This window comes from Odontesthes bonariensis, chromosome 19, assembly GCF_027942865.1.
Source record: "Odontesthes bonariensis isolate fOdoBon6 chromosome 19, fOdoBon6.hap1, whole genome shotgun sequence".
Taxonomy (NCBI): domain Eukaryota; kingdom Metazoa; phylum Chordata; class Actinopteri; order Atheriniformes; family Atherinopsidae; genus Odontesthes; species Odontesthes bonariensis.
In genome coordinates, this window is record NC_134524.1 from 26,737,291 (window position 1) to 26,751,246 (window position 13,956).

Below are 13,956 nucleotides of genomic sequence, written 5' to 3' on the forward strand. Positions count from 1 at the left end.
GGTTGCAATGTTGGGGATAATAGTGTTTTTATTGTCTTGGTTTCCATGTTTGTGGCTGGTGTATACGACTCATTTAGTTCAGTTGCCAGGTTGCAGCAATCAAACAGAGCTTTGCATCAGTATGCAGCATTTTAATGATGAAGGTGATGAAAGGAATTCAAATGAGGAAAGTTGTTTGGAACGGGATAAATGAGACACAGTGCCAATGATAGTGTTTCACTGTCACAATACTGCTGATGCTTAATTTGAATCCATAAAGCTGTTCAGCATATTTGTTACTGACAACGAGTTCAAGTCTTATAAAACTACATTACTCACACCATTTATTTCACAGTGGGGCACAGAGTCTAAATATGTTTGAGCATAATGAACACTCTGGAAACTTTATGAAATGATGGCTGAATAGGAAGAAATTAATAAAAAAAAGCTCCAAGCACTGACACAAAAATGAGCTTGTCTACAGAACATTCTAGTAAGAGAAAAAAATATATATAAATATACAAATGTTATCTTTATATAGGTGTGGTGATAAGGCCATTTCCATTGCATCATCAGCATGGTGACATCAACTTTGACTAGCCCGCTTTGACTAGAAAAGAGAGAAGGAGAATTACTAATCATCTGATGTATAAAGAATAAGACTTGTATTTGTAAGGTTGAGAGAGATGTACAGTGCGAGATGTCTCTGCCATTGCCAATTTTCTTTTAGTCAAACTGAAATTCAGCAAAAGGATAATGATCTTTGCACGTAGTCAGCCTCACAGTTACAACAGTTACTTCTGTCACTGCCAGCCTTATAAGCATGAGAGTGGGAGGGAAAAAAAGCTGGACTGTCTGGATGACAGAGTTTCCAATACCCATTGTTAAATTTTGTAGATATGTTAAAATTCATTCCCAAATGGGTTTAACAGCATTCATTGGTTTAGAAAAAAAATCTTTTTGACTGATGTCTATGTCTGTGAGTGTGTGTATATCATATTTTCATGCAGTTTGCTATGTTTGACAGCCTAACAATAAAATATATACACTTCATTGTAAAAGAAAAATATAATCATGAGTAAGCTGCATTTATTCCCTACCGTTGCCTCTCAAGTCCTTTGGAAAAAACATGATTAAGCTTCCATATTCTGACTACTGCACCACTGTTCTACTTAATAATTCATGCGTGCAGAACAAAACCGTGCTGAACATTAATAGTATAAATACGAGCTACTGTGAAACGTTGATGACTGGTTTCCTGTTTGAGGAACCTATAGAACCAAAGCCATTTTAAAATTTTAAGACTGATGCAAAAACAAGTTGTTACTCAGCAAAACTGGATTATCTCCCTCCTCTTTGCCCAGCAGCTTTAATGAAGATTAAACTTAATTTGCACTTGCCTCTCTGTTCAAATTTTAATCAGTTTTTACTCCTCCTCCTATCTCCGATCTCGATCCTTGCAGGGTGGATAGAGATGGGTGTGGTATTTGAGTGTTTTCCCCTACTCTCTACTGCACCCCGCGGGATGAACATGTCCCTAACCAAGCTCCAATTCCCACCTTCGTTTCGAAGCTGCCACAGTCAGACAGTCCCACACATTAGTATTCAGACAACATCAGATCTCTGGGCAAAACACTCAGTGGACAAACCTTGACAAGCAGACACATAAATAGCTTCTTATTTGTGTGGATCAGGAGACATGCTTCAATTATCACAGAGGAGACTCTCAGGGAAAAATATACACCATGGAATTGGTTAAAAAGCATTTTTATCATCATCGAATAACTGCATGTTTTTCTCATTACATGCAGCACATTCAGCTGTGCTGTAGATCACGAGAGCTAGTTTATAATGTATAGAGAGTACTAGAGCAAGACAAAGCAAATTATTAAGAGGCAGGCATTTACACTGACACAACACTAAGGAAATAGTTACAAAGTGCTGTGTGCTGGAGTTTTGAACTCTATTCATCTAATTTTCTTACTCTTTGAGCGAGGTGTTGATACATCCCATTAGTCTGTCCATCTCTGCTCTCACAATACCACCCTTACTCATGTCTTCTACCCCCATTGACTCCAAATGATGTGCTGATAGAAAGCTAGCAAACTGTGACATGCCAGCATATTATACATAAAGCCTCTGTCGGTGTTTCAAGAAAAGCCATAATGGCAAACCTTGGTCTGGTGCCCTCCAAAATAAACACCATTTGATCATAAATGAATATCACACTTAAAAGCTCTATAAATGGGAAAGTCATTGTGAAGTTTGGAGTGATCTGGAAGACACTGGTCATACATGAACATAGAAGCAGAAGACAAAAATATGAATAATAACCCTTACAGGAATCCTTTTTATAAACTTGATAAACATGAAAATGAAAGAGGAACAACTCACTGAATCATGGATAATGGTAAGGAAATCATTGTAGCAAAACAACATATGTTATTCAGATTGAATTATAGGCCTTGTTTCCAAACTGGCTGTCATTCTATGACACCTTTAAAATGCACATTTCCATTGAAAGACAACACTGTTCATGGGACTTGCAAGGTCATTAAGAGTTTTGTCCATTCACAGGTAACTTGTGGAAATGCCTCTTCAGTAAACAGTGCAAAAGACTGGACGGTCTTGCAGTATACAAAATTAAACAGCAGCAATGCACGAAGAATGATACTTTAAGTGAGTGACAAGTAGAGGAAAAAGACCGTTAGAATAAAAAAATAAGCTCGGCAGCTGTGTTTTCAAGTGTCAGTTTCACTCTTTATAGCACACATGCTGATTTCAGAAGATGTTCAGATACAAAATTACAATGGATATTTAGTGGTGTGTTTGTGTTCCCACGTTCCTGTCTGCACTATATATTTCAAACTATTCTCTTATAGTGGCAACAAGGTAAGGACAAGTGAAAAATGGGACAGAATTTAGAGAAGGAAGCAGACTTACCAGCTGGAGATGAGTCACCTGTAAGGGAAGGAAAACAGGAAGGAAAAAAAATGTGGATCAGTAAAAAGAAGAATGCAGTATATTAATCACACCTGCTCATCAGAACATAGTCACGACTACATGAGATATACAAGCACTGGGGGGAAAAAGGAGAGTCAGAATGCAGTTAACATCTTATGTCGACAAGAGCATTGTCTCACTGTGTGTGAGGCTTCAACACAAAGCTGCTCTAAATTGATTCGGTGGAGAACAATGACCACACATGATGTTCTGAAAGCAGCATTCATATTTACATCATGTGATAAGTCTTAAAGGTCACAAGAAAACCTTTCAGGCAACAGCTAACTTGTTGACCTTCAGTTTCCCTCTCTCCTCAGTAAATAACCCTTGTACTCAAACTAATTTAAAAAGGCAGTTTTGTGGCATTCATTAAAACTCACTCATGGGGCACATTTACCGCATATTCGTGACTTTCAAAAGAACAGATTATGGAAAACATTTTTATCAAACAAAAGCAACATATCTTGAATAAAAAAACACAAGCAGCAATTGGGGCCAGCATCACAAAGTAGGGCAGGCACACCTCTTCCTGTTACCTGCTGAGAGAGTAGCACGGTACATCAACATATGATGGTTAACCAGACTTTGCACCACATAGAAAATGTCAGAATGTGAAGGTACGACACGCAGTGTTGCCTGCTGGGTGAGCACCATATTGTGAGAGCTGTTCTCTTGTTATCTCTGCTTACTGCCACTGATGCCTGGTTATTTTTTTATTTTTTTATTTGGCCTAAAAACTTCTAAATCTCATGAAAAAGGAGGAGAAAGAAAAGAGAACAGGGCTAAACAGAAATAACTGACTAATTGCTCCTGAATGCAAGATCTGCTTATCAATAAGTCAGTATTGTGCTGAAATGTGAGCCCCTGCAGTGCTCTTTATTGGGCAATTTATCAAAATCAACAAATTCTAATTGAACATCACCATAAGGATTATAAAAATGTGTTTTAAAAACAAAAAATCTTTTTTCTTTTTATTTTAATTGCATTAGAAAGATATGTTAATCGGTGGCTATGAGGAATAAAGATTGACAGATGATTTTAGAGGCCGATTGTATAATTTGAGCGTAGAAACACCATCCCGAAGCTCAGAGTTAAAAGTCAGGGTTTTATTGCTAACACATGACTCTGTCATTGCAAAGAGGAATGGTGTCTAATAAAACCAACATGAGACGCTTACTCACTGAAGTAATAAGGAATAAGGCAGGCAGGATGAGCAAAATGTGAAGACATTCATAGGACCACCCTTTCAAACTTCTTGCATTTATACTTCCATAATTGCTAGATCACTCAAAAAGAAAAAGGGAAATCATCATCACTTATTATATTGAAACATTGATCCATAATGAAGGGTTAAACCATCAATTAAAGATTGGAGGTGCTACATTGTAGCAGGTGATAAGCATTCAAGGACGAACCCAGATTAAACAGTTAATGTAAATTTGAAAAACAAATTGGAGCAACTTCTGAAAATCAAACTTTTTTAATCACCTTCTCGCATTTGTCTATGAACACAATGGTTGTTGAAAACTGCCAATGTTCCACTTGGTTTATGCCCTGCTCTGTTGTGTGTTTGATGCTTTTACTTGAAGACACGCAGGGATATCATTGGTGAGCTCTCTCAAAAGCACTGTGTCAGCAGAAAACCTCAACCCAATAAGCTGCTCCTTAGAGTTCACTTATAATAGTGACAGTGAAAAAAAACAGAGTGGCCCAGGATTGGCTGTCATTCAAAGTCCATGGAGAAAAAAGAAACCTTTTGAGTCTCAACACATGGAGCAGAAAAACGATCCGAGTCAGAACAGATGGAGTGTGGGGTGCTTTTTCTTGCAGTGCCAGTCTTGTTCTTGATCTAAGGTCCAAGAGCACACAAGCTGAGACAGAGCTTAAATGACCACAATAGTGGATGAAGGCGACCATAGAAAAGGTGTCAGAGGAATGAACATGATCAATACTCCTCAGGTCTCCCAGGCCTAGTTTGTTAATATCCTGGATTTGGTATACCCATGGCCCCAAGCGGTATCAGTTGCCGTGCTCCCATTGGCATAGAAAAACATGCTCTAACACACAGAGCATAGCCAATAAAAGAGAAGAAAGTGAGTCTATGTGTGCGAGACAAGGAGGTGGAGATGGTGGAATGATATATAGAGATAGTTGATCAAACATATCTTATCCATCATGCCTCTTCTTTTCTCACTGGCCACAGCCTTCACATGATAAGAGAAATAAAGATGTACAAAAAAGAATACCGTCCCCTATGTAATACAGTGTCATGGCAACTGTCAAAAAAAAAAAAAAAAGGTTTTCGCAGCCATCCTCACAGTGTGGGACAGAGAGTCCGGGTAATGATGTTTTAGAGAGGCTAGAACATTGAGAGTTGGTAGTATCCAGAGAAAGAGATATAAAGTCTGTAATGACGTGTAAATATCTGTAGCTGGATCGCAGCAGAAATGTAATACTCATATATCCATGCATGAATTAAAGGTGGTAAGCTGCAGCGTACAAGCAAACTGAGGGGCAGCGGAGGCTCGTGTAAGCCCAGCTGCATTACCATCGTCATAAAAAATTAGAGCTAACCACCTTCTTTTTCCCCCTCTGTTTTTAGTCTCACCGCTCAGAAACCGTGACCCCTGACCACTGTCGGTTTGCTTTTCACATCTTACCGCACTGTCCACATTTCTCAGTCAGCACTGCCTCGCTGTCAAACCATCTACCCGTGAATGTGGAACGAAACATGACACACTTGTATCTCACATGAAACACACACATCTACAGTACATAAGCCATGACAACAAGGACGAGTGGAGGGCAAACCATACTGGTGTGTGTTTCAGGTTTCAAAGTAACAAATAAAAAAAAGAAAGAACTCTACTTTTAGTAGTTTTCCTGCTCCTCTGCATAAACAAGTTTATTTTGCGATAATGTATAATTTAGCAAAATACACACTTCAATTTTATTTGCTAATCAGAAAATATACAACAAAAAACGTTTTGCTAGCTATGTAGCTGATCTTTGTGTTTATTTTAACTGATACAGACATGAAGCAAACAAAAGCACAGTTCAACTTTATGTTCCTCACCAAATGGAGCAGGCTTCATTTTTAATATTTTTCATCCTAAAACTGCTGCTCAGTTGTTTAGGATGAGAAGAGAAAATATAAAAAAAGTCCACCTCAAAATAACTTTGTTTAGTTAATTATTCCATGATTAATTAACTTAATGTAACATGACCAGACCAGACTATACTCAGCAGGGAGAGCTGTTGGCTGTTGCTAGGGCAGATTTTAGAATTAAGATTTCATTTTCATTATTTCTAAAACTGTTTATCTTTTTTTTTAATGCAGATATGTGGTCTGTCTTTACGTCAGGCTTTGGTCTTGAGATGAATCTCCTGCAAGAACACCCATCAAAGAGGAAAGATTCCGGTTAGCTGGATGGAGAGCCGACCCTCAAAAGCCGTGAAGAGAGTTGTACAGACTGTTTTCTTCTGACAATGAACATCTTCAGTCCATGGTGTGGTAGGACCGACAAACACAGATTGGGCATCCAACAACTGATCCAACAAACTGAAATTTAAATACTTGACTCAGAGACAATGAATGGAATAATAATTAATACATTTTCTTTTAGCTTGTTATTTATTTTTTTTCCTCCCTGTTTTGAATACATCATATTTCATACACATTTATGCAAATTATTTTGTCAGTCGTATTCTTACTGTCCTTGATGGACAATATTTCTCTTGATCCTTATCCTTTTCTTATCATTTTTGTCGATATACGTGTACTGCATATCTTTGCTTTCTTCAGCATCAAAACCCCTGTGTGCGTCCATATTTCATAATGATAGATCATTGCTGATCAATGTCCTCTTTCAGTTCCCATTCCAGGAATAACTGGTGTAAAGAATACCATTAAAATTAAAAAGAATTGTCACTAAACACTGACTGAGGTGGAATACTTGGACACACAGTGGTACTGATACACCTTTGAGAATATGTTCCATCTACTTCTCTTTTTCATTTATCATAACTTGTTATTTTTAAAAGAAGTCTATATCAAGACCTTGAAACTGATCCACTTCAGTTGAGCTCAACGCTAGTTAAGTGTAAGATTGGTTAGAGCATTGCCTCAGTTTGTTCGATCAAAATACAAAACGGGAATATTTAAAAAAAACTTTATATCCACACAACACATAAACTTATGAAGATTAACATTTTATCACTTGGACAACTCCAAGTTAATCTAACTGTTCATGTTGCATTTTGATATCAGGCCCTGGTGAAAAATGTACAATTATTCTATTACATGTAAGAGTACATGTACAGCAATATAAGAATACTTAATTACAGTTAAAAGTGCATAAAAAGTCCAATTTGGGTCAAATGTAAATAAAGTATTAAAGTCAAAATACTTGATAGATCCTCTTCAATGCTGCAAGGTAAAAGTGGCATCATTAGATACTGAACAGTCTATGTGTGAGCAGCATGTTGCTGTTGTAGCTGCTGGATCATATAAATAAACTTAGTGTGTTTTTCATACAATGCAGGGACACTAAATCTAACTGGGAATGAGATGACTGCTGTCAGTAATTAGTCGAGGGTAGAACTGTTAACAAATTAAAGCCAAAACCAAAAAGGTTGAAAACGACAGGTTGATCTAGAATAATGTGTTGTAAAACAACATTTTTAATATGTGAACAACGCTGAAGAGTTTTCATGCCACTGCCTTTAATTTAGCAAACTCTTCCTTTTAAGAATAAGCTGTATTCAAAAATAAAAACTGACTTTCTCCTTTCAGAGCGGATACTTCTGAAAAATGCATGCACGGAAGTGCAAACAGTGTGAACTACATAAACACCATAGCAGAAATCAATGAATTCAGTGGAAAAACTCCAACTTAGCATGACTCCTACTTAAAATGCGTTTTGGTTAATATTTCATCTCACCCCCATGCCTCTGTCAACTGACATGAATTTGCAGCAAAGAAATTTCCCAGTGAGGTTGCTTGCAATGTGAATAAAAGTTTTGTTTTAAAGTTTCCTTTGGGGTAAGAAAAGTATGGGGATAAGGAGAATGGTTTCCCTGAGAGTCCATGTGCTGAGATCTATTCTCATACTCTCACACAAAGGTGACAGCCCAGAATTGCAGTTACTTTCATCTAATTTTCTACAGCAAATTAGCTTCCTACAGCACTGAGCAAACAAGGAGAAAACTGTTGGAATTTGGACTTGATCAAACTCTTATTACTAATTGATTCCATGTTCTAAGCCGAATGGATATAAACAGTTGTCTCATCCCAAAGTGCTTTATTTTAATGAATAAAACACCAAAAATACCAATTAGGAGGTTCAGAGACAGTGATTACCTATGCAAAGTTTACTTTGTACAAATATCTCCCAGGCAGCCACATAAGATAAGAAATATATTCTTATTTCCTTCTTGGGATGAACAAAGTGTTATATGATAATAACCTAATAAGTATTATTATAAAACTAAAAGGATGTGATGCTAAAGAACTAACAAGAAAGCAAAGGATTTGATTCAATATATCATTATCACAAACAGATGAAGTGTATACAATCCCCTGCTGGGTATTCTAAATTTGACACTGACATGTAGGGAATGATGTTATCAAGAATCTTAATGAACTGGTACCAGTTTTGCCACATGTAGGTTAGCCATCTAAATGCATCAAGACACATTAGAATGTTATAAATCTAAGGGCCGCAGTCTAAAAGAAGAAGCTGTTACATCTACAGATGATTTTTACCAACTTAAACATACGACTTTCCAGCGATATCACATTAAAGAAAAGATGTCATTAGTTAAGTACTGTGGCACTGTATGGGAAAGGCATACTCTAGCTCCCAGTATCTAGTCTATTAGAGGAGTTTAAATGTACTAAAGTTAGGAAAGAGCTCATGTTAGCTGGGAGTAAAGATGTGGTAGTTAGTAAGATGGTTCCAAACCCAAACAAGGGGAGGAATTGGAATCCAAGAATGGCAGCTCAGGAGGCAGAAGCAATTCTTAGACATACAGAGATTGTGGGTAATGTTCAAATAGGCCGGGGAGGCTTGGGGCTTGGCCCAGGCAAACCGGTGTGGAGTAGAGCAAGTCCCAAGGAGAAGAGAAAGCTATTTGTTGAGTGGAAGTCTTGATAACTTTCAATCAGGCTTTAGACGTCATCACAGCACTGAAACAGCTCTGGTCAAAGTGTTAAACGACATCAGGTTGAATACGGATTCTGGTAATGTTTCAGTCCTGGTTCTGTTGGACCTCAGCGCTGCGTTTGATACTGTAGGTCACAGAATCCTGTTGCACAGCCTGGAAAACTGGGTTGGGCTTTCTGGAGCGTTCCTTAACTGGTTCAGGTTCTACTTAGAAGGCCGGAGTTATTTTGTTACAATTGGCAGCTATGAATCTGAGCGAGTGGCCATGACTTGTGGAGTCCATCCGGGTGGTCAATTCTTGGACCTCTTCTGTTTAACTTGTATATGTTCCCTTTGGGTAAGATATTGCAGAACTTTAACATCAATTATCACAGTTATGCAGACGATACACAACTTTATGTGTCTTTGTCACCAGACGACTGCAGCCTAGCAGGCGTACTGTGTCAGTTTCTGGAGGAAGTAAACACCTGGATGAGAGAGAATTTTCTACAATTAAATGAAAACAAAACTGAGATCATTCTGTTTGGTAGCAAAAAGAAGAGGGTCAGCGTTGGAAAATATCTTGAGACTCGGGCCCTTACAATCACTGACCAAGTTCGTAACCTCGGAGTGTTGATATACTCAGATCTGACTTTCAGCAGCCACATCAAAGCTGTCACCAAGGCAGCTTTTTACCATCTCAGAAACATCAACAGAATTAAAGGAGACATATTTTACCTATTTAAACCATGTGCTATACAAAACATGTTCATGAAGTTCTTTGCACAAAATCACTCTCACATAAAGAGATTTCACCAGCTCTATTCTTGCCAGTTTCAGTCTCTCCCAAATTGAGCCGTTTAAAGGGCTCTGTCACTTTTATGCAAATAAGCTGTTGCTGGCCACGCCCCGCCCCGTTCATGAGAAGCCTCTGGCTGCATGTACTGTTTACCCTTTTGTTTTGAGGGTCCAAAAGGTACATATATGTACTCAAGTGGTAAAAGGTACATATATGTACCTTTTTTTCTACATGCTGGGGTACAATAGACAGTCTGTGTTAGGCTACTTCAGTATAAGGGTACAAAACTATCCTTCAGAGGGTACTGCCCCAGTGACAAGCCATCATACCCCTAAATGTACAATTCTGTACTTTATTTTCTGAGAGTGTATATTTAAACTATTTTTTTTTAATTCTTAGATTGTTTTTAAAGTGTTTATAATTGTATAAACATTTTTATTGCTTTATTATGTCTTGCTACTGGATGCTTGAATTTCCTTTGGGATCAATAAAGTATCTATCTATCTATCTATCTATCTATCTATCTATCTATCTATCTATGAATTATGGGTTCATTTGTTTTCAGTGCAGAGCTTCTGCAGTCTCCAGCCTGACTCACCTGTGGTGCGTTTCTGGAGACTGCAGGTGTCCAGCAGCAGAAGTCTATGCCGGTGATATCTCCCGGTGCTTTTCACAGCCACGAACAGGGAGCGCTCCTCTGCGCTCACGGCTATCCTCTCCCGGGCCAGCTGCCTGAAATAAGTTGATAAAACATCCGTGCTCCCTGCAGCCGGCAGCTCCTTCAGTGAGGACGAGCCTCTCCCGGCCACCAGCAGACAGGTGACCGCGGCGGCAGCAGCGCCAGGTCCCGCTGAGCTGAAGGCGAGCCTCGGTCCCCCGGCAGGCTTCCACATGTTTTCTCAACAGCGGGACCTCGCGCTGCTGCCGCTGCGGTCACCTGGCGGGGAGAGGAGAGCCGTGAGCGCGGAGGAGCGCTCCCCCCATCGGCCCCGGTGGAGCAGCTCACACAGGCTGACCTGTTCGTGGCTGTGAAAACCACCGTATCACCGGCAGAGACTGGAGCTGCTGCTGGACACCTGAGTCTCCAGAAACGCACCACAGGTGCAGCCAACAACACAACACTTCATGTGTGATTTTCCTTTCGTAGCCATGTATGCTCGATGCTCGATACACGATGGCGGATCTTCAACTAATGTAGAGGGTGGGGAGTGGGTGGGGAGTGGGTGGGGACTCGACAGGTATATGCAAAATCCCCTATTGTGACGTCACAATAGGGGAGCCATCCAAATGGCTCACAGCAGCATTTTTTTCTTGACACCAAAGTCTTTCTACTGACCTACAGAAAATGGATGGATGGGTTTTTTTCGCGCTTGGAGTGTTTAAAGGAACAGTAGAGACCCAAATATGAACACAAAGACCAGCAAAAAGTGAGTTTTGCATAATATGGCCCCTTTAAAGGTTTCCTCTCCCAAAAAGACCAGGAGAAACTCATCCATGCATTCATCTCCAGTAGACTCGATTACTGTAATGCTCTTTTAACTGGACTTCCCAAAAAGAGCATTAAACATCTGCAGCTCATCCAGAACGCTGCTGATAGAGTTTTAACCCGGACTAAGAGATCTGAACACATCACACCAGTTTTAAAATCTTTACACTGGCTTCCAGTCAGTCACAGAATAGATTTTAAAAGCCTGCTGATGGTTTGCAAATCCCAGAATGGTTTAGGGCCAAAATACATCTGTGATATGTTCAGAGAATATAAACCCAGCAGAGCTCTTAGATCCAAGGACTCAGGTCAGCTGGTCCAGTTCAGAGTCCATACTAAACATGGAGAAGCAGCATTTAGCTGTTATGCTGCAAACAAGTGGAACAAACTGCCAGTGGAGTGAACTTTCACCAAATGTAGACATTTTTAAATCCAGGTTAAAGACATTTCTTTTCTCATGTGTCTATGCATTAAATCTGCATGGTATCTTTTAACTTATCTTGACTGTTGCTTGTTTTTAAATTTATTTAAATGATTTTATTTGTTTCTCTTTATATTCTTTTATGTATGTTTAATGCTTCTTCCACTCCCTGCTGAAATGCTTTTATTTTATGTAAAGCACTTTGAATTGTTTGTACATGAAATGTGCTATACAAATAAATTTGATTTGATTTGATTTTATATAACATTGTATTACAATGAATTAGATTCTAATTGGTTTGAATTAGATTGTAGCTTTGAATTACATCCTGAAGTGACATTTCTTGTGATTTTGTACAATTGAATGCTTAGTTCAGTTCAGTTTTATTTCATAGTTGATACATCTATTTTTGTTCTGATGTCATTGTCCAGATTTTGCATTGCATTTGCTCATTTCACACTGCTGAGAAGAACAAAATAGAAAATGAATTTATGGCTCAATCAGTTGGATCTCGTAAATGGTTGGGTGTGTGCAGCTATTAGATACCCTGGGTGGCAGTGGCTTGTCCATATGAGCCACTGACCCCTGGTCAGAGTCTGCCTTGCCCTGCAAACCAAAAATACTTACCTAATTAAATTTATTTTTAGACCTCGGTGACATGACTGTGTCACATCAGAGTTTGTTGTCACTTCAGACACATAATCATATGCTCTCAAACACTTTTTTTTATGTCAACTTTAATAACAAAGGGACTAGATACAGTGAGGTTTAACTAGCACGTCTGTTACGTTATTCATTTTAGACATTTCATTTGATCGGGTTAAATTCAAGCATGTACCCTGTAATGTGGTGTGATTTTAAAAGGTGCTAAACTGTGTCATAGTGCAGTAATTTCAACTGACATACCACACATCACACTCTTAGTGACCTTGAGCGTGATCCCCTTTGATATGGCTCTGTACCACTTCGTTGGTGGGTGGTGCTTGCGGGTCTTATTTGACCAATGACTCTCTCTCTCTCTCACATACACACACACACATAAAGATTCTCTTTCCTGGACCCAGGTCTTTTCACTAATCCGATGGACTCTATGCTGAGACCGCAGCCTGGTAATTCACCAAATCCCTTTTTCCTCTCTTCAACCCATATCTCTCATCCAATGTCAAGTGATCCTTGACTATATACACACACGTATAGTGCAAACAAACAAAACCAGATGCAATGAAGATAAACTCTTACAGAAAGAACAGGACAAAAAATCAAACCTAAAGCATCTAAAACAGCAGTAAAAGCGTTACCGTCCCAACTAATTTTAGAATTTGCTGCATACCTGAAGTGCATAAAATTAATGCATATTAACAAATAATGTAGATTTCAATTTTTTTTTTACCTTTTCCTTTTTTATATTGCTTTTTCGATATCAATCCTTTTTTTGTGGTTTAAGGTTGTACTAAACATAGATTAAGGCTACATACTATGATAAAAAAAATTAGTCCTGTGCCAGATGCTTCATCATTAAGACTGTATTTCACCACAATGAAGAAGATATCAAAGGCTTACAGGAGTTACTTGTTTTTCAAGGTTCGGCATCTCCATCGTGCATGGCCTATGTCTGCCTTCTGCCTCTTTTTCTTGAATGGGTTTCTTTTCCTCATTCTCAAAACTGTCACTGAAAATCATCCACATTTTACTGCAGATTTCATTGAATACTTCACTTGCAAAATACCAAAGCGCCTCCCTAATTTGCCATTAGAGTCCCCACAAGAACAATGTGCAGTTTTTGCCTGCCATTTGATGTATGAGTCAAGGTGTTTTTATTTGTGCCTTTGACATGCCTTTATTTTTTCCTTTACACTTTACATTGCTTTGGTATTTTTCTTGATACAATTGCCTCTAATGCCTTTATTGTCTACATTTTTTTTTTCATGCAGAACACTTTGTAACCATGGTTTTAAAAGGTGATATATAGATCATTTTTTGATTTTCCCCCATTAGGGGATGAATAAAGTATTTTTCTATTCTATTCAGTTCTATAATTTTTTTTTTACTAAAAGACTGGATACATACTATAAAAGAGATTACATACAGAGAAAAGTCTTTAAAATCAAATTCAAAGGAAACA

The 13,956-nt window shown here is 38.5% G+C and overlaps 1 protein-coding gene across 8 annotated transcripts in view; it reads right to left on the reverse strand.

The window, feature by feature from the left end:
• The window catches only part of nrxn2b (neurexin 2b), a 694,839-nt gene that overhangs the window by 459,719 nt on the left and 221,164 nt on the right, over positions 1–13,956 (reverse strand). For all 8 annotated transcript variants that reach the window (XM_075451532.1, XM_075451531.1, XM_075451530.1 and 5 more), the window contains one exon: positions 2,923–2,940. In XM_075451532.1, the coding sequence (XP_075307647.1) occupies positions 2,923–2,940 (18 nt within the window). The remainder of the gene's footprint in view (positions 1–2,922; positions 2,941–13,956) is intronic.